We start from the raw sequence: 20,936 nt of genomic DNA on the forward strand, positions 1-20,936 counted from the left end.
AGAATACTCTCACACTGTATTTCTGTTTGTACTGTGTCTGTCCCTACCATGGCACAATGAAGCCTGACAGTGTCATCTCCACACCGCCCAGAATTAGGTGCTATCTGAATAATACGGTTTTTGCTTTGCATAACTCTAAAAGGTAGGAGATTTATCTAGTATCCTGCATAGAAACAAGATCCAGACCTACCTTCTTACCAAATGCAAATCTCAGGTCAATGAAGCAATGAGTTTCTCAAGCTACACAGCAGATGGAAGCAGACGCACGCAACGCAAACGGACCCATCAAGATCCAAGTGCTGGTCAGTGGAAACGGGGAGCTTCCCCGGCCGGAGAGCGGGGGGACGGGCAGGGCGAGGACATTTGAACCTGTTCCTGCCGGGAGGCCTGGGGTGTACCCCACAAGGCGCAGCTCTTCTAGCGGCAGCCCTGCGGGCCCACGGGGAGCTTAGCTCCTTTTCTAACGCTGAAAATTAGGAAACAACTGAAATGCACTGCTTTGGGTTTCACTTAACTAACTGCCCTGAGGGCAGGTCCGTTTAAAAGGGCCCTTTTTTCCCTGAAGCAACCCCGTGAGCCTAAGCTCTGGCGTGGGACCGAGCTCGGCGGGGCTGCCCGTCCTCCCCGGGCGCCCTCCCGGGAGAGGGCAACGGCTCCACCCCACGGCGCCGGCCCGGCTCTTCCCGAGCCGCGGCCAGGCCGCGCTCCGCCGGGAGGCCCCCTCAGCCCGAAGCACCGAGCCGCCCGCCGGCTCGGCACGGGCAGGCTCCGGCAGTGCCGACACGTTTAGCTATGGAGGGGGGGGGAGAGGGGGACAATGAACACCGTGATTAAATAGGGGGAGCGAGCTCCCGCGACTCCAAGTTTTCCTTAATCAAAAGCTCCCGCTCGTTCCCCTCCCCCCGCGCCCCTCAGCGCCGACCGCGGCGCCCCTCAGGGCGCTGGGGGGGGAGGGGCGCGCGGCCGCCGCCCGCCCCTCACGGCGCCGCCGCCCCTCCGCGCGCCGAGGCGGCCCCGCCCCCCCGCCCGGGCCCCGCCCCCCCGCCCGGGCCCCGCCCCCGCGCCCCGCGGGCCCCGCCCCGCCGCGCCGCGCTGCCGCCGCGACTCGGAGCCGCCGCACCGCGCCGCAGCGCAGCCGAGCCCATGGCCCGCGAGGAGGCGGCGGCGGCGGCGGCCGGCGAGGAGGCGGCGGCGGCGGCGGCGGAGGGGGGCAGCCTGCTGCTGGAGATCGTCGGCTCGCCGCTCAACCTGAGCCTGCTGGGGCTCTGCCTCTTCCTGCTCTACCAGATCCTGCGCGGCGAGCGGCGCGCGGCGCCGGCGGCGGACGCGGACCCGCCGCCGCCGCCCAAGATGCGGCGCCGCGACTTCACGCTGGCGGAGCTGCGGCCCTACGACGGCGTGCGCGACCCGCGCATCCTCATGGCGGTCAACGGCAAGGTCTTCGACGTCACGCGCGCCCGGAAGTTCTACGGGCCCGGTGAGGGCGGCCGGGCCGGGCCGGGCCGGGCCGGAGCGGAGCGGAGCGGAGCTCGCTGCCTCGCCGCGGCGCCGCGCTCTGTTGCCGTAACGCGTCGTTACTGCGCGGCCGGCGGCTCGGGCGCTGGCGGCCGCCCCGTGCCCGCCTCGAAAGCTGCGCGGGGTGTCTGATGTGGCGGCTGCCCACGGGCTTGTCACGGTGTCCGGCTCGCTGCTTTTCTCCAAACGGAGAAGCGGGACTTGACGTTTTGTGGAACAGCTTCCCCGGGAAGCGCGGAAGGGGCCCTGCTCTTGATAGATCCCTTAGGAGGAACTTCTAATGTCAAGCTGCAACATGGGGTGTCTCCATTTTCAGCTTGCCATGCGAGCAAGTTACTAATTAATGAAGTTTAGCAAGAATCTGCCTTGGTATCTTTGATCTATCATGAATTGCGTGTTTTGGTCATCTGAGTTCATCTTGCATTTTCAAAGCTGCTGCTCCCAAATCGGTAGTTTTTTGTCTCTTCCATGTTCTCAACGCCAAGTCATGCTTTAGGTTTAGGTGCTGCTTGAATGGCTCAGTTCTCTAAGTCAGGAGCAACTCCTAGAAAGCTTCCATTTCACCCCCGATTTACAAATCCTTCCGCTGTTCCCTTTGCCACGGACACGGCTCCTGAACTACGTACATATTCTGCCTTTGTGTTCCACACGCTGTTGGGTGGATGTTCTGGCAAACTCAGTAGCTCTTTCTGTGATTTTGTTTCTTGCCCTCTTCCTGTTTTTCTTCTTTATTACCAAGCAGAATAAAACCTAAAAATATTTCAGAAGTTTGAGACACTTCTTGACACTCAGCTCAGGGTAGGAACGTGCCGTCTGTTTTGGTTTGGGGCCTCTCATCCTGGAAGATGATAAACATCTGTCACTTCTGTAATCATGCTGCCTGTATTTTTATTTTAAAGAGGGCCCGTATGGGATTTTTGCTGGAAGAGATGCATCCCGAGGCCTTGCCACTTTCTGCCTGGATAAGGAGGCTCTGAGGGATGAATACGACGACCTCTCTGATCTCAACGCTACACAGCAAGAGACCTTGAGGGACTGGGAATCACAATTCACTTGTAAGCAATTTAAAACCTATTTACAATGAAGTAGCTAACTAGTGTGTAATAAGAGAAGCAAAAAGACTGTCATCAATTTGGAAACTTTTCTTTTGATTGAGTTAATGATTCAGTATTGCTTATTATCCTAAATACTAGTAGGATTACTGCAATTTAAAAATCTAAGGGAAATGTCATGTTTGCTCTCTGCTCTCCCTCCTTGCCCTCTTTACAGAACAGTAGGAGAGACAGAAATACTGTTATAGGAGAAGATTTGTAAGACTACCAAAATATTGGCAGGAATTGGAAGCTGAGAGCATGCCTCTGATACTATCTTAAGATTCCATCTATAAAGATAATTCAAATTTACTGTTCCAAAAATGATGATTATGTCCTGTTTAGCTTCTCAGAAATTAGAGTAACATTTTATTTACTACTACTTGTTTTCCTTTGAGTCTTGAAGACTGTTTAAACTAATCCTTTTCCCCTTTGAGCTCTTCATCTATAATATTTTTATTCCAAATAAATTATTCTGCATGGCCTGACAGGTGGCTGGGTCAGGTCCACAAACAACTGTATCCAGTTGACTTTCTTCCCCTAGTAGGTAATCAGGAATAGACAAATGCCACCTCTGTGCTTGCAAGCAGCCTGATCACTACCATACTAATGACAGCCAGGCTGGGAGAGGGAGAAAGGCAACTTTTATGCTTGAGATGATTGATCTAAAATTAACAGGAAAAAGCTACTTTTACAGTTGCCTTTTTTTCTATGCTTAGTATTAAAAGCTTAAAGAAAGGCAATTCCAACTGTTCTATGTGGTATGTCTCAACATGTATGTGTATAAACATATTCTGTACCTGCTGCTCAAAAAAAGATATATTTTAAACCACAGTTCTGGGGAATTTGCTGTGTTGAGCAATTGTACTGAGGGTATGTGCATAAGGTACAATGGGGGTGGTGGTGGGGAAGTACCTATTGATTGAAAAAAAGCTCCTCTATATCTCATGTGGCCTTTTAGGCCATTTAAGGCCTAAATCAATTGAAGGGATTATTTCCACTCAGATGAGACAGAAAATAAAAATAAAATAATTTTAAAAAGTATAGTGTGTATAGCTTGTATAGTGGGAATCAGGGTCTTTTTGTTTTTAAATCTAGTGTCCAGTATTAAAGATTGAGTATCAGTGGTTGGAATGGAGCTTTCCCCCACATAATGGCATTAGCGTCTCAGTCCTGACCTGATGTGCCCCTACTATTTTGGCTCTCCTCTTGTCTTGAACAAGGCTGGTAATCATGCCACACTGAATGGTTATGATGCTAACAAGTATGTCCCAGAGACCAAAACTTAGGTCAGAAACCAAGTATCTGACCTAAACTAGGATTCAAATCTACCTTTCCAAGAGTCAGGCGCAACAACTTCTAGTGAATGCATTCCACTCATTGTGTTCCTAGCAAATTCGACAATTAATTGCTTTAAATTCTTACTAATTGCAGTAACAGTAGTAAGATGCGTATTTTAGTTTTGCTGAACTTGACAGATGGGCAACAGCATAGCTTTCAGTTCTTACATGTATATAATCTTGGTATTTTCAAATGTTCAAAAAGAGATGCGTAAAATAAGGCAGAAGGCTTACCAGTTGCATAATTGGATAACAGACTCATCTTTATCTTTGTGAGAGTTTTTTTTTTCCTCACTGAATATTTACAACATACATTGTGAAAAATACAAACCTTTGAAAGCACTGTGTGAATGTATGCACAGGTCTGTGTGTGTGCATGTGCAATATATAACATAAATATTCTAAAAATGACATACTCAGCAGACTAGCCTTGACATTGACAAGAGAAATAACGTACTCCATTATTTTGTTTCTTTAGCTGGCTGAATCACTCATTTTAGATGTGTTTTTATTCATTCATCTTCTGGCTTAGGCAATAAACTGAGCGTTATATTGCATTCACTTTGCATATATTTTATACCTGTTGCAACGTGAATAGTAGTTCAGGTAGTTTGTTTGCTTTTTTTTTTCCCTGTTCTCTCCCATTTGCAACAAGAAGCTCAGAGGTGTTTTATTACAATGCAAGCATTTTGTTAATCCAGAAAACAGATATGAAGGGTACAACAAGTATGTGTTCACAGGAAAATGACTGGGATTCTCTCTCTCTCTCTCTCTCCCTCCCTCCCTCTCTCTCTTCTTTTTTTTTTTTCTTTTTTTTCAATTATCAGTTAAGTATCACCATGTTGGTAAGCTGCTGAAGGAAGGGGAAGAACCTACTATATACTCTGATGAAGAAGAAAAAAATACTCAAGATGGAAAGAAGGAGTAGAGAATGTAGTGAGGAACAATCCATTTTTGTATCTTAAATGATCAATTGTAACATTCTACTTCTGTTTTACAAGTTCCAATCACAAGAATTACCTTACAAAAGGTCCAGGGTTACAGCAAATTGTGTTTCTTTTCAAATGTTTCCTTTTCAAATTCAGTGGTAAACTGGTCAAAATTAAATGTCTGTCTTCCTTTAACCCTGCATAATCTGAAGTATGCACAGAAATTGTTTGTGCAAAAGTAAACTGCAATTTTTGCAATAAAGGACTATTACTGTTTTTCTTCTGCCACAATTTGTGCAGAGTAGGTTGAAAGCCGAAGCTTTTTATTAACAACCTAGTACTGTGGCCACAAGCACAAGAGGATCTTCACATACAGAACCCAAATTCCACTAAATTTGGTTTAGTGTTAGCTTTTCCAGGATCTAGGCATTGGGTCCTAATTCTAATTTCCTTTGGAAAGAGACGCTATATTATTTGTCCGTGGAGCATCATACTCATTTGTGGTACAGTATAATTCAGTATACTATCAGATAATTTGGCTTTTTAAGGAGTTAAAAAGAGGCTTAAAGATGAAACACTAACTGCTTTTTAAAAAGCTAGTGATTTTTGAGAGGCTAAATTGCTTGGAGACTTACAAAATTAGTAAGGACTGATGAATACTTGATGTATTCAGTCATGCAGCTGGATTAACATTCTTTGTTTACTTTTAAAGCACAGCTAAAGTATTACAAAGGTTTAGACATCGAGTGTAACTGGGCATCCCCTCAAAAAAGAGATACCATGAAGAGTGACTCAGGAGGATGACTATCCACTCACATTTACTCTTAGCAAAACTCTACTGTGAATTTCAACAAAATGAAAATAAACAGTGAAAATCACCTGCTATTGATTCTTAGGCCTACTGTATGGTCTATAAAAAGACTTGCTGGTATGGCATGATTAACAAGTGCTCTTGTACATACAGCTTTGACCATAAACATTATTCTGCTAGTTAATGCAACATGTATAAAACAAAATAACATAGCATAAGCTGTTTCTGTGTCAAGGCTTTTGTTACTTTGGAATATTGCCGTTAAACAGAAACGGCAAAATCTCACGCATAACCAGCAACGTTATACCTGGGAGAGCTGATCTTTGAATTACTTCTTACTTGCTCTCTTAGCTTACATCCATGCTTAATAATTGGGTTTGTTCTGACTCTGTAACCAAGTCTGATACCATCTGGGTAGATGATTTTGACCTAGGAAAAATGTAAACATTATCCCTCATCATACAAAATATACCTGCAAACCTTTAGCAGGAATTTTAAGGAGAGAACTAATGATTTGTTGATCTCTTGTAAGTGTGTTTCTTGTCCAGGTGATTTGTTGTGGGTATCTATTTGGTATAGTTCCCCTTATCTGGTTTCTCTGTTCCAGCTTTTCTGCTGAGTCACTTCAATTTGGCAAGAAGACCAAAATGATGAACTGCATCCTAAGAGGGGAAGCGTGTGAACTAGGCAAATTTGTTCAAAAGTAGACGGTATTCCATAATAGCAGCTCTCATAAATGAGTTAACACAATATGTTAAAGTGCCTGAGACCATCTGTGGTGAGAACTGATAACTTTCCCATCAGTTCTAACACTTTCATGGCATTTTGTCTTTTGGTCACACTGGGCCTTCAAATGAAGAGTGCAGTTGTTTGGGCCAGATAGCTTGCATAAAGTGTTACTGTACGAACTACCTAATGAAGGTCTAGAGACAAAAGTAAAACTAGTCATAACCTTTGTGTTGCTATTTTACTTTTAGAGACGTTTATACTCTTTGAAAACTACTTCTAATGGTTTTACCTCAAATCAGAAATGTGCTTTTATTTGTTTAACGCAGAAAATAAAATTAGTCTTGCATACTGGTCGCGTTTGTTTTTATTTATTGCAACTAAGTGTGATGCTTAATCCTCTCCCACTGTTTCAGGTTTTAGATAGTCTTTCTCCAAACTATTCTGTGTGCATTATCCAAAGCATAGATTGAGTATATGTTCATGCTGAATGCCTGCAAATGTGGTTCAGTAGTATATACTAACTTCAAACTGAACACTAAATATAAAACTTGATCAGTTTCTGTAAGTAAATGTTAACACTGTGGAGCAAAACCTAGAACTTTGGAAGGCTGTGATGTAGTGGAACAAAACTAGGCTGTTATCTACCCTTCAGTGGACTAAATAATCTGGATCTTAGTCTATAGCATATCCTGAGGAACTGAACATTATTTTAAGCAGTGATCTGTGTATTGCCAAACAAAGATTGTTATCCATCACAAAGACTAAAACAATTTAAATGGCAGAGTGCTCAGAAAACTGTGTACAGTAACACAAGACAAAGCTTAATGTTAAGCACACATTCCTCCTGGGGAAAAAGTATTGTGCTTTGGATAAGACCACTACTTTTTTGAGAAAACAAAATTTATTGTGAAGGAAGGTGCGAGTCATTTCATGAAGTAGCAGGCACACTTTTTTTCTAAAATGGTGGAAAAAAATGGACATCTTCTACCTACTTTTACTCTTTGTTCATTGCAATGTGATCCCTTTCTTTAACAGTGACCCGCTGCAATGACTAAGCACAAAGAACTATGCCAGGTAGTTTAACGGATTGTACATTAACCAAGTAGGACATGATGACAGACTAAGAGTAGAGACTGTCAGCAGTCTCCCACAGCTGAAGTGCCAAACACCAGTGACTGTGCATGTTATGTAGGCATACGTGAGGAGCTCTAGGACAAACGAAAACAATCTCATTTCCAACCAGTTGTGGCTTACTGTGAACTGCTTTGTAAAACTCAGAAGTGTCCTTAATCTGGACTCTACCTGCTGTTAATTACCTTTACTAGCTCTTCTATCTGTTTCAGTTATGTAAGAAATAATTCATTAACAAATGATTACAACAAGAGGTATGTGAGTGGTTTTACTAAGGGCGAGGTAAAAGGTGAGGTATTTCAATGCATTGTCTGGAATCACTGGATTAAGAAGAAAGCTTTGTTTTAATTGTAGTATTCTTGTATTTCAAGCAGACAGTCCAGTATAGTACTGGGCATTGTGTATTTCTGCTTGAAAAACAACTTAGGGGATTTTAACTCAGGATTTTACTTCAGCATTCTGAATAAGGTACAACAAACCAACTAAGTACTGCAGCTAACAAGCTTAAGTTCAGGCAGCTCTCCTGAGAAGACTTACGTTCTTACTACCTCTGCTAAGCATTTTCGTTAGTTCTGTGCATAAAGACAGAAAAACAACAATCTCTTGAAATAGCAGCTGAGTACAACAGCGTAAGGACAGTGGAAATAAGAAAAGATGTGAAAATATGCAAGGAATATTACACATTTCTGATACTGAGCTATTTGCTTCTTTTAATGTATCTTTTCACATAATAAATGTTTGAATTATGTCTGATTTTATTCTTTACATTTGATAATTGAGATGTGATGTTTATTCCTGAGCACTACGGAAGTTTAATCTACGAAGCTATGTGTTTAAGGAGTTCTACATCAAACTGTTAGATGCATCTTTAAAGATATGCCTTCAGTATAATAGAACAAAATTGCACCAAACAGTCCAGCAAATGGAAGGATGGGGCTCAAATTAAGTGTACAGGTAAGAAAAGTGAGGAATTAATATTAAAATACCTGAGAACAGGTTCTAAATAATGCCACCTATAAACAGAAAGGAAACACAGAAGTTATATTTCAGTATGAAGATTACACTGGTATCTCACATTTTAAAGTGTTCATGTTTTATTCACCAACACAAGGTTTTACACTGGATGAGAACTTGGAGATAGAGGATTTGCTTTATTAATTTCAATCAATATAGGTGAATGCAAGAAGCAATTACAGAATCAGTGTATTTATTTGTTACTGAATACTGTGACAACATGTTGGAAAAAAAAAAAACACCGGAAATTTACAGTGAAGGAAATTTTTAGTTCCTGCTCCCTTAAATAAAGAAGAACCACTTCCTCACCTGCAAGTGAAAGACCGTCTCATGGGAAATGCGTATTTATGCACACAGAACTGTCTAGAGATCAGAGGGGGAAGTTCTGTCATTTTTTTTAATCTGTAAATATTGCATAGAGAAAAACAGCCTTGGTATGTCATATCAGTGCAACTGACACATTTTACACGGTCAACAAATACAATAATCGATCTTCATTACAACTGTATAAAATACTAAAAAGCAGACTAAAGACGGGCATAGATGTTCTCCAAAATAGTCAGAAAATATTTTTGTCATGAAAATAAGATCTTTTTAGATAAAAGTAACAGATTAACAGTACTTTGTCTAAGTAGCAACCATTTGTCATTCATGATCCTGAAAAGGCACTCAACGTCTGAACATGTGAACAGAGAAGACAGATAAAGCCTGGCATAGAAGCCTATATAAATCACCAATATCGAACACAGTAGGGGAAAACCAGTCTACCATGAACAATTACAAACTTTTTTTAATTACTATTTATTAGAGCAGAAGTCACAAACATGGGTAAGATATGGTATAATGAAGGCAATATCATCACATTAATTCAGTATATTGACATGTAATAAATAAAGCATACTAAATGAAAGCTGAAATAATCAGTGTATTCAACTTAGAACTGGTCCATCTATATCTTCCTAAGGGACTTTGTCCAAAAGCAACGGTGGCCGTTCTCTAAATATAGCCAGCTGAATAAATACGGATATAACTCAAGCTCTTAAATTGCGTTTTCACATTTTTACCTCCATGCAGCAGAAATTTAACAATATTCGACATTTCCTCTGGAAATTATTTGTTGGTTAACTCATACTAAATAGCTATCTCACTGCATGTACCTTCGAAATGGCACATTTTTGAAATGTTGTGAACAAACTTTCAACCTGCATATATGGGTGGGCTGTCAACATGCTGACAAGCATTCCCCTTTCACTGTCCAACATTCAGATCTTTGCTTAGAATATCCTCACTCAGATTTCCAGAAGCACTAAATCCAGTACAAGTTTAGTGAAATCAACCCTCCCAAAGACTAGTAATCTTTTGGAAACATCTCTAGAATTGTAAATTGAAAATAATTTTCCAGTGTGGGTTTTACAGAAGATGTTTTTTTTCGTATTTGGAAATCTATTACTCCCCGAGTGCGTATAAATGTCCCCCACATTTTACAGTCCCACTACTGTAACAATCTGATTGAGGCGGCACTTTTTATGTTTGCTTTAGGATTTACATATCTGTGTTTCTTCCAATGACTCATTGCTACCAAAACTGTAACTTTGATATATACATTGAACCCTAGATTTAATCTGGGTACAACTTCAAGATATCAAATTGTTACTTTTCAAATTCTTAGCAACTGGTCCACAAAAGTTAGTCTGGCCATGGGGAACTTTTTGGTCCTTTGTTTTCCAGAAGGCAGATAAAAATTCTCGTATTGTGGCTCACTGCACCAGTCAAATTATTCTAGTCCTCCATACAGAAGGAATTATCTAAGCAAAAAAGCCCCGATATTTCAGATAACTTTTAATGACTAAAGGACTTACTTTCTCCCACATCCGTGGGTAATTACATAGCAGCTGTTCAGCATCCTCTTCCAGGTTCTGCTCCACAGAAAGTATCTGAGCAGGGGTTGGTCTGAATTATCTCAAGAGGAAAAAGAGGGCATCCTCTGACATCAGCATCCATCTCTCTTCTCAGTATTAATTTCCTCTCATCTCCTGTAGATAAGTATGTGTAAAAGTTATTTGAAATGAGTTTTTTAGGATGGAAAAAGGAAAAAAAAAAAAAAAAAAAAAAAAAAAAGGAGGGGGGCATAGGCAAATAGCTGCAAGGTAGCTGCCACTGAATTGAAAGCATAGTAAGTTGAGACAAGGCTATGAGGAGGAACAATATCCAGAAATGCAGTAATCCTGGATAGAGATCAGATGACTGCCTATATAAAAACTCACTCATTTCAGACAGTACTTCCCACCCAGAAGTACCACATACTGAATTGCAATCTACTAATCTTTTCCAAAGTTGCTCAACTCCCAAACAATACATTAACTCAGCATATTATTTTGAGTATACCCAGGCATGTATTTTGCCCTTTTAAAACATGCCAGATTGTTAGCATGCGTGTTATTAACAGAATAACCACCCATCTGTCAATGCATATGAGAGGGGTTTCACTGTCCAACTGCCTGGAAAAAAAAAACTGAAGCTGCTCAGTATTTCTTGCTAAACTGACGATTAAAAGTTTTGTAGAGCAGTATACCCTTTTACACCATGTTTACATGTTCTGAAACTTTTTAGAACACTTACCACATATCACTGCAAGAACTGTGGCAACTAACCTCACCTGCCAGAAACCTATGCCTAGCAAGTTCAGTAGCCTTGGCTCTGATAGCTCTCCTTCTCACCTGCCCTCTGGAGGGTCCCCTGAAGTGGTGAGCCATCACTAGGGGTAACGTCTTCTGGTCCTGCTGTCACTGCGGAAAGCGTTTTGAATTTCATTTTGTTGTTGAACATTTTGTTACATTTTCTTTGTATCTTTCTGAGTGACTCCAGTTGTATGCAACTGTCTGTCTCTGAAAAGCCATATTCATCAGATAAAAGATTAGAAGAGAGCTTTTTTCTCTTTTTCTTCTTTTTGCGAGCATTTCTCTCCTCTTCCCTGGATTGTCTCTCATTTTTCTGTCCTTCGTGTCTTAATTTACTACTAGAGCGCTTGCATGATTTTTTAAGCTTGTGTTCACACTGCCTTGTCAATCCCTCACGGGCAGAATTAGAACAGAAGCTACATTTGCTGCATTCCTTTTCTTGACCTTCCAGGGCTACATTTTTAACATAAACCAGTAATTTTCTCTCCCCCTCTCCTGGGAGCAAGCACCCTTTATTACAACTGCTGTGAATTTCTTCACACTTTCTCTCTGTTCTCTTCACTGAACCACTATGTGCCTCACCAAAGTACTCTGAGTCACTGAACTCGTCCAACAAATCCTTTAATCTGTAAGCAGATCTACACATTTTGTATGGTACAGTAACTTCATCTCTACTGTCTTCTAGTTTGAATTCCTTATCATGACTAACAGTAGTGCCATCCAAGAAACGATTCAGTCCAGCGTGTGGTAAGTTATCAACAGTGAGTGAGTCATTCCTCTGTACTTGTAATTTTTTTGCAAGCCCACTCGCACAGGTCTTGTTTTTCAACACTGTGTCTGTTGATTCAAATTCCCCAACTGTGATCACCAGTCTATAATTATCATCTTTACTACAATTTCTCTGGTTGAGGTTTTGCACAAGACTCACTTCTCTGAAGTGCTGACCATGTTTGTTACTCAAGCTGATCTGAAAACCACTATCATCATCAGACACCACTCTCTTCCACCAGGACTTGCTCGCAGTGCTTTTTGGCTCTAAGCAAACACGTGCATAGCTCGGTGTCTGATAGTAGTTTAATAAATAATGGATAAATTCATCAGTCTCATAGACCTTTTGCTTTTTGCAGCCGTCTTCATCAGACGCTGTCTGCGTGTGAACTACATTCAATGTTGGGTAGTCCCTTCTATCGAGAGATTCGATGACCTTGCAGTCTTGCGTAACTGTAATCAGTAAAGATCCACAGCCAAAGGAGTTGTACGCGTCTCTGCCCGTCAATCTGTCAGAACTCAGGGCTCTAGCTGGATCATTTAAAATTGTCCTGACTATATGACAGGTGGACGCACATAAGTTAGTCACATCCCCTTCCTCACTACATAAGGTGCTACCTTTTTGGGTTAACTGACACGTAAACTCTTCCTTATGTTTCAACTCTTTGTGCGTATGGCAATGGGAGTTTATCTCTTCCTGATGTATGTCTTTTAATGTTGTTTCAGGAAAAGAATCGTCCTTCCTTAGGCCCAACGAAGGATCCACTTTTTGACTTGCCAACTGTGCAAAATCCTTTAAACAAAAATCAGGAAAAGGATTATGTACATTTATTGAGAAAGAGAACTATAAAGAGCTAAACTGCAAACTCATATATATGCAGCTCTACAATCAGAAAAAATATACCAATATAATTGAAGGATAAATCTGGCTTAATTCAGAGCTTGATCATACAATTTTGCTATTCCTAATTCAGGACTAAAGACATCGCCTCAGGCCGCAGTATTAACTAAGATAGTCGTCCTTTCAGCCAATTCATCTATCTCACTGCAATTGTATAAGAAAGTATTTACTCTTTATTTGATTATAGCATCACAATGTGTTGTACACAACAGTAAAATTACTGTACTTTTATAGCTAAAGTATTTTATTACGAATAATTAAATTGTTTTATTATACACTGTTTTAATGGCTCCAAATACAACTAATCTAAAGCTTTCTGACTGATGAAACCATGGAAATAAAAGTTTATTAAACACATCACTTTCACAATTAAGATGTCCCATGTCAGATGTTACGAGGCCCTGAAATTCATGCAGAATGGCAAAGACAGCCTCTGACTTCAACTTGTCATGAATTACAGTCTTTTAAAAACTGTAAACATTAAGGATTAGGGGAAAACACCTGCTTGTTAAAAGCTGCTAGCAAGTTTTGCTTTAGCAAATAGTGAAAACAAAGTCATGTTAGCACCCCTGAGCTTTCATTTAAAACAACTGTTTTTGTTTTGTTTTGTTTTTTGTTTTTGAGTCCAAAGGAGTAAAACAAGCCTCCAGTCATGAATCTATGTGCAAAACACTCAAATTTTTATCACTCTTTTGCTGAGTCTTTCTCACTCTTTTGCTGACTCTTTCTCAAAGCATTAGCTGAATGCAACTGAGATACTGTTGGCCACAAGAGAGACTACTAGAAATGAAAATGGCATAATTTGTACCAATTTAATTCTGTTACTTGCAGTCCTGAGACAAAACCAGTAGATACTGTTCTCCTGCATCTCGTCCCCTAAACTCCCTGTTTGCAACGCTTGATCAAGACTAATACAGTCGATACAATTCTTCCATTCTTATTTCTACTCAGCAATGACAAGCCCTCCAACATGCATCAAAGACAGAATTTTCTGGGCGATATCTCAGTACCTTTCCTCTCAGGGCAAGCTGTCCCAAGACTTAGACCTCAGGCCTTCTTAGAGTTCAGTCAGCCCCAAGGCATTCTTTTTACTAGCATCAAGCCATCAAAATCTGGTGATTTCTTCAAGCTTTAATAAATATCCTTCAAACTTAAAAATAGTTAAAAAAATATTCTTACTTTCACTCGGTTTAACAGCACTGTAAGCAGTCTGAGAGACTCCACTCTTCTCTGAGCTAGCAGAGATTTCCTTTCTTCCCATTCAGGCATATTCTCTGACCACTGTTGTTCTTCAGCTGGTACCTTCTGCTGCTTTGGGGGATGTTTTTCATCTCGATCTATCTGTCTCTCTTCTCTCCTCTGGAGCTTAGCTTTCTCTTTTCTCTCTTGAATCTTTTTTTCATCACCACGTCTTTTTCTAGGTAATTATCAATACGGGACAATTTAGATGACACTTGTTTTACATTTTGAGCCTTGGGGGGATCAGATGTAGGTGTCTGAAATGCTAATAGTAAGCAACCAGTCACCAAGAATTCGTATGCCGCTAACAAGAAATCTTGGTTTCTAGAATAACATGATAAAAAAAAAAAAAAGGCAAACATGGCACACAAGTGACACACATCCAACCAATGCACACATTTAGAAAGTTCCTTACTTTCTCTCCAAATGCGTCATACTCCAGGGTTTTTATTACAAGCATTCTCAAGAAGATAGATTTAATCATTATCTTTTATCCAAGGACACAACTAGAGACTGATCATTTGGACCTAATTCTTAAGTTAACAAATTTCCCCTACAGATCAGCATGAGGGTGTCATTTGAGAGATTATCTCCACTATCCTAAAAATTCCAGCTGAAGCTGTTAAAAGCCTTGCCTTGCAGAAAACAGATATACTATACAACCAACATGCCACATCACAGAAAATTCCAGGATATTCAAGGCACAAAGTGTTTACATACATGTTTAAAAATATATGTTTTTGAAGTAGCTGAATATATAAAGGAACAGCAGAAAAATAGTATTACTTTCAGAGATTTAGCATTTGAGTTGGTATGTGCAGTATTGTAAAATTTTCAGTTTGGGTTTTTTTTTGTTTGTTTGCTTGTTTGTTTGTTTTTAAAGAGATGTAGATGTGTAACTCAACTGATTACTGGTGATAGTTTAGGATGCAATCCAAACATACTCTCTGTAGAGTTAAAACCTCAACATACTACTATTACTCAAATACAAAATTTTAAAACACTGTCCTGTGCTACAACAATAATGAAAAACAACATGTAAAAAGGGACAGAGAAAAAGATGGAAAAGCATTCACTTCAAACTTTGGACCTTCCAGTCAACTGGGAGGCACATAGAAAGGTTTATCACGTTAATTTTACTTCAGGGCATAATGACATTAATTTTTCATGTTACAGCACAGGACAATACAAAAATCCCACTTCCACAATCTTAAGCAATCAAGTCTCACAGCAGTTTGAGAGCAACAGCTCTCAGATTTCACTTCAAGTCCGTAGAATAATCCAGGCCGGAAAGGATCTCAGGATGACTCCAGCCCAGTTTCTTCCTCGTAACCCCTTATCTGATGCCTTATTACTGAATTATCATGCTGCTTCTTTTCTTCCTAGAGTAAAATATGAATTAGGAACTATACACAATAACACTTCAGGTTCTCTGACTCATGTTTCCTCAACGCCTGGATTTTTACAGTAGCCATACTTTTGGATTTTACTGGCAATGGAACAGCGTAATAAATCCGAAGAAAATGGGTCACTAAAAATACACTCTCACCTTTCAACTACCTTTCTTTCTTTTCCCCCCTTTCGTTTGTGCTCTTGTTCTTGCAACTTAAGTTTTTCCAGACTTCTCTCTTCTATGCTCCTTCACTAAAACGTCTGGTTCTATTGAAAGTCACCTGTCACAGAAGAAACAGAATCAAACTTACCAGTCCAGTTTGGCATGTATTTATACAAGCACAGACAACCTACAGAGATGAGAGGCTGCAGGTGACTAACCCATATTGCTACATCCACGTGAAATTCCTGGTGCCTGGGCACATAAGAACATGTCTTCTGAAGTTCACACCAAGAGCTGCCAATCAAGCTCAAACACCCCACTCACAAATGTCACCTCCTGCTGTGACTTTGGGGCTTACAAGCTGACACTATGCCTTTGGCTACAACCTGTTTCTGGCATGCTCTTCTGGGGACTCAAAGTTCAGTATTTTCAGCAGAGAGTTCCTAGATTATGAATTTATGCCGTTCTTCTGCCAAAACTAGAGTTCACTTACTTTCAGAGCAGTATCTTTTGAATCAGATGTTTGCTTACATAATAAAACCGACTGATAAATGCAGCACACATTGACATAATCCATTTCAAATGCTCATATGTGAGCACATTAAAAAGAAAAAAAAAAGTATTCTAGTAAATTGCATCTTGGTGCATCTACCCTAGAACAAGTAACGCGAAGCATTATTTTCAGCACAAAGATATTTTTCAGTGTCACAATTTAGAAAGTACCCACTGGACAACATACTGAAACAGGGTACATCCTAATAAGTATTTATTAACAATTATGCCGCTGAAATGAATTTTTCAGATTACAAGTCTTTTATATAATGTCATAGTAAACATAGCAGTTAAATGGATTCATTCCTCAACAAACTTAAGTACATAAAATGCTGAGAAGACAAAGGATATCCTTTACTAGCTGAGATCTTATCACCTATAAATTAGGTGATTAAGTGTTGCTGATACTTCATGTTAAACAACATGAAAAACAAAGTATCTTTCAAAGAGTCTCTCCAGATCCTGAGCCTCTTTCTCAATTTCAGTGCCCATCAAACCAAAAAGATTTACAACCTTTAACTTATGCACAAGAATTTTTCAGGAAATCATAAAGTAAAATGCCATCTTCAGATTAAAGGACTGAGAACTTCAAAGTTTGCAGTGAGAGATTAAAAAAAAAGCAACATACAACCCAATATTGGTACATACAAATTGAAGTATTTACATAAATAAATAGACCAAATTGGTGTTTCATAACCTTTAAGGTTAAGAAATATGCAATCCCTCATCATGACTGCGGAGCACAAACACACCACAGCTTTGTTGACTAAGTAGTGCACCAAAAGAGTGCATAGTTTCTGAAGCAGTGTACCCACATCCTATCCTAAAGGACACCTTTCAACTGTAAATTCCCAAAACAAACATCCATTGCTCAACTATCCTACTCTAGTTAGTAGATCACATAGTTTCACTAAACAAAATCTTCTGTCACTTGTTTAAGTAGCTTCTGAACATGCAGGACACCCACAGGGTTCTCAAAGACTTATTGAATTAGAGACTTTTTGGCTAGAATCTACCCAGCTGTTCCTAGCCAGATAAAAAAATGATAGTTTTTATTATGATACACTTGGAAAAAGAAAATCAAAAGCATCTAAATATGTAACTTCTAATGCTTTTTACCTTTGTGTTACAAGTCGATTTTTCCATCGTCCCCCTTAAGCATCATTCCTACAAGTGAGCACATAGCTTTCACAAAAGCTGCATACTCTTGGAGGTCTTTTAAGGCCTTTGTACAGTACCAAAAGTGGAATGATGTACACTTCCTCCCATTCTTTCTTCTCTGTAAGGTTCAAGCATAGAATACCTATGTTCTTAATGTTTCCAAAGTATTCAAATACCACCTTAAAGGGATCAAATAGTGAAAAGCCAAAGGAAGATGCTTTAACACAAACCATTTGCCGGGCAGCCCTTCAAAATGAAGGCAGTCAGGAATATCACCACTTCGTTCAGTATTGTCTTTACCCATCATCCCTCTTTTACTCAACAAAGATGCCCACTCTTACTCAGTTTAAGGGTCAGCATGTGCATCAGGAGCCATCACTTTCCAGCCATCTGTAAAACCATTTAGTTTTATCACCTTTCAGGCAGTTTTTCCTTAAGTTTGAAGATCAAACTTTTAGTTTCTGCCTCTCTCTCAAAGTGAATGAAATCTGGACAAACCATGTTCTACAGCTTGTCCATTGCTCCCCGCCCCAAGAGACTCTGGACAACATGGAAACACCACACTGACAGGCAGTTTGGCTACTGGCTCAAGGTACAGATGCTGAGAACCACAAAGCTCCAAAGTTTTGGAGTTATCACACAAGACAGTGATTGCCATCGTCTCCAAAGCCCTTTAGGAAAACAATTAAATCTCCCAAAATAATTTTACTTAAACAAATTCTGAACATTTGGTCATATTAGTTTTTTTAGTTCTCATACAAGCAAAGCAAATACTTTCTTGTTAAGACATCCAGGGTATTACAGACCTGAAAAATTCAGACCTCTTAAGAATCATTTCTATCCATTGTTCTTTGGGATAAAGAGCTACTAATGCTATCTGTAATTATCACATCAAGATTTGAGGTGCAGCAGGTTAAAACATCTAGGACACCACTGCTGAAATCTGTAGAAATAGACATGAAAGTCAGAACGAAAAAGGTCTCGTGTGCCTAAAAGCTTGGTCTTTGCAATCACATCTTCTGCTGAACCCAAAAGGTATTATCCTGTCCTCATAAATCTTCCTTCACTTACATCCTTGCACCACAATGGCTACAACTGCATTCCTACTGCTGCAATAAACTATCTAAAAGCAAGTCCAAAATTCTCTTCACAGAATCGCCTGTAAATAAATGGCAGTGGTTTGGCAGTGCAGTACCATTACCACTTTCAAGTATCAGAAACATTTCTCATCAGATGACTGCGTACAAAGCAACAGAATTATTTACTGGCTGATCCACTGAGGCTTGCTGCTCAGCAATATGGCCATTTAGTCAACCCTGACACACTAATGCACTGCTAGATGAATTTTATATTTTAACTGTGCCAGTTGATAAGCCACAGGGAATGTGACATTCTGCCCCCCTACAAAATAATTATCTCCTTATAGCCCTTCTGTTGCACTTATAACATTAGGGAGACATTTGCCTTTGCACTACTGTTTACTACTATGATAACTGAAGACTCAACTGTCCTTTGTTACCTGTGAGTCTTTCCTTGCTGATCACATGTTCTGATAACCCTGATATTTACTTTAAAACAAGGTGTTATTTAAATGCTGAAGAAAGAATCAAAAGCAAGCACTACAAATACATGGAGTAAGAGCACCAAAAAATGCTTCTACATTCAAGATACAGACCTGGGACACTACAGATCTGTCATCAGTTCCCAGCTCTGTTGAGGAAACCCTATGAAGCCCAATCTTTTTTTTATGCTTCAGGATCCTAAAACATTGCGGTATTTTAGAACAGATTCAAGCTGATTAGAAGCGGAATAGAAAACCAGCTCACTTGTGCTGCCTGTACTGTATTCCACACTGATCTTACCCTAGGTACATGGTACTGAACCATTGTATTTGGCTAAAGCATCTCCTCCAAGAAGGCACCTGGTCTTCATTTGAAAACACCAAGATACGAAAATCTGCCACTTTCTATGGGCAGTCTGTTCCACTCCCTACTCGCATTCACCCTAAAAAAGTTCCCTATTTTCAATTTGAAATGGAAGCCATTTCTAGTCATTGACTCTTCTTAAGTCTTCCTGTTAGATTCACACCCATAAGCATCTACGTTTTGTTATATGCTGTAATTCAGCACATAACCTCTCAACTATCTTTTGATATAAAATATATGGCTTGAGCTCTTTAAGAGCTCTCTTATGGTCTCTCATTGCAAGGCGCTTTCTCCAGCCCCTGAGTAATTTTTGTCACAATATTCTAACACTCTCCAACTTTAAAACATATGAACCCTAAAGCCACACACAGTATTAATTTGATCAATGCCATACACAGAGGAGAATTAACTCCTTTCAGCCTACTCCCTCTTCCATTCCCACTTTAACGTTCCCCCAAAACACTGCAGTGGAAACTCAAGTTGTTGCTAACATATTACAGTAACCCTTTCACAGCCTCAAGGAAAACCACATAGATAAACCAGTAATTCATTTGAATATGAAACTGATTTTTCTAAATATCTATATAGTCCTTCCCATATGCAATTAATTATCCTTGAATCACCCTAATATGTCACCTAGGTTCACGCTTTAAAACAAAATTAGACTCCAAGGAATCATTAACATCTTGACAATATTTAACATAAAGCACAATATTTAACACAAAACCCATAGAGCACATATGTGTAACACGCAGTTAGTAAGAATAACTCAATCGCGAAGGAGCCACTCGTGTTTTCTCGCGGTACGGCTAACTCGAGCGGCCCTTACCACCCCCAGCTCCCCGTCCGGCCGCTCGCTCCACGCCCGGGGCCACCGCAAACGTGTTCCGAGGCTAAGCCATCCACCGGGTCAGCAGCGCGGTCCGGCTGGGAGGAAAAAGAAAGAAAATATATGTACACACACGCGCGCGCGCGCGTATACGCGCAGAGAGGACGCGCGTCCGTCCCGCTTCGCCCGGCGAGCTGCCGGCGGCCCAGCGCGGCCGCGCAGGCCTGCGCGCCCCCCCGCAGCAGCACAGGCCCGGCGCTCGGCGGCCGCTTTGAACGCGGCCTGTAACGGCGGCGGGAAGGGTCTCGGGAGGCCCCGGGGCCGGGCGCGCCGCCGCCGCCGCTCCGAGCGCCGCAGGGCAGGGCGGCCCCAGGCCAGCGCGCGGCGCCGCACGTGCGCGCGAGCCGCGGCGGCGGAAGGCCGAGCGGCCAGGCCGGCCCGCCCCGACGAGGAGCCGCGCGCCGCCGCAGGCCCCGCCGCCGCCGCGCTCCCCCCGCGGGCGCGGCGGCCCCTCCCGCCGCCGCCGCCGCCGCCGCGCCCTCCCACGCTGCCGCCGCCGGCCGCCCCGCAGGCCGCGGCGAGCGGGCCGGCCGCCCTTACCGCTCCGGCCGCCGCCGCTGGCCGCACACACTTCCGGGCGGCCCTGCCCGCCGCCGCCCCCCGGGGCGGAGCGCGGCGCGCGGCGGGCAGCGGCGCGGCGCGGGGGGAGCCGCCTCTCGGCGCGGCCCCCTGCCCGCGGCGCGGCGCGGCCCGCTCCGCCCGCTCCCG

General features: G+C 41.7%; 2 protein-coding genes across 6 annotated transcripts; one reads left to right on the forward strand and one right to left on the reverse strand.

The window, feature by feature from the left end:
• Positions 1 to 1,135: 1,135 nt before the first annotated feature.
• PGRMC1 (progesterone receptor membrane component 1) lies at positions 1,136 to 6,763 on the forward strand. The gene is made up of 3 exons (XM_062584426.1): positions 1,136 to 1,477; positions 2,415 to 2,570; positions 4,774 to 6,763. Exons 1-3 carry the CDS (start codon positions 1,144 to 1,146, stop codon positions 4,872 to 4,874), a joined length of 591 nt encoding a protein of 196 aa, XP_062440410.1. The 5' UTR covers positions 1,136 to 1,143; the 3' UTR covers positions 4,875 to 6,763.
• LOC134145171 (A-kinase anchor protein 17B-like) lies at positions 2,324 to 20,829 on the reverse strand. 5 transcript variants are annotated; one of them, XM_062584425.1, is made up of 7 exons: positions 20,769 to 20,829; positions 20,169 to 20,266; positions 15,696 to 15,819; positions 14,087 to 14,324; positions 11,278 to 12,799; positions 10,420 to 10,593; positions 2,324 to 2,353 (listed from the first exon to the last, which is right to left on the reverse strand). In XM_062584425.1, exons 4-6 carry the CDS (start codon positions 14,174 to 14,176, stop codon positions 10,457 to 10,459), a joined length of 1,749 nt encoding a protein of 582 aa, XP_062440409.1. In that variant the 5' UTR covers positions 14,177 to 14,324; positions 15,696 to 15,819; positions 20,169 to 20,266; positions 20,769 to 20,829; the 3' UTR covers positions 2,324 to 2,353; positions 10,420 to 10,456. The 5 variants fall into 5 exon arrangements, 4 of the variants coding, with proteins under 4 accessions (XP_062440409.1, XP_062440407.1, XP_062440406.1 ...); XM_062584423.1 differs by lacking the exon at positions 2,324 to 2,353 and adding an exon at positions 17,373 to 17,532 and having other exon boundaries at positions 8,618 to 10,593; XR_009959552.1 differs by lacking the exon at positions 2,324 to 2,353 and having other exon boundaries at positions 8,618 to 10,593; positions 11,278 to 11,445.
• Positions 20,830 to 20,936: the final 107 nt, after the last annotated feature.

This window comes from Rhea pennata, chromosome 11, assembly GCF_028389875.1.
Source record: "Rhea pennata isolate bPtePen1 chromosome 11, bPtePen1.pri, whole genome shotgun sequence".
NCBI lineage: Eukaryota > Metazoa > Chordata > Aves > Rheiformes > Rheidae > Rhea > Rhea pennata.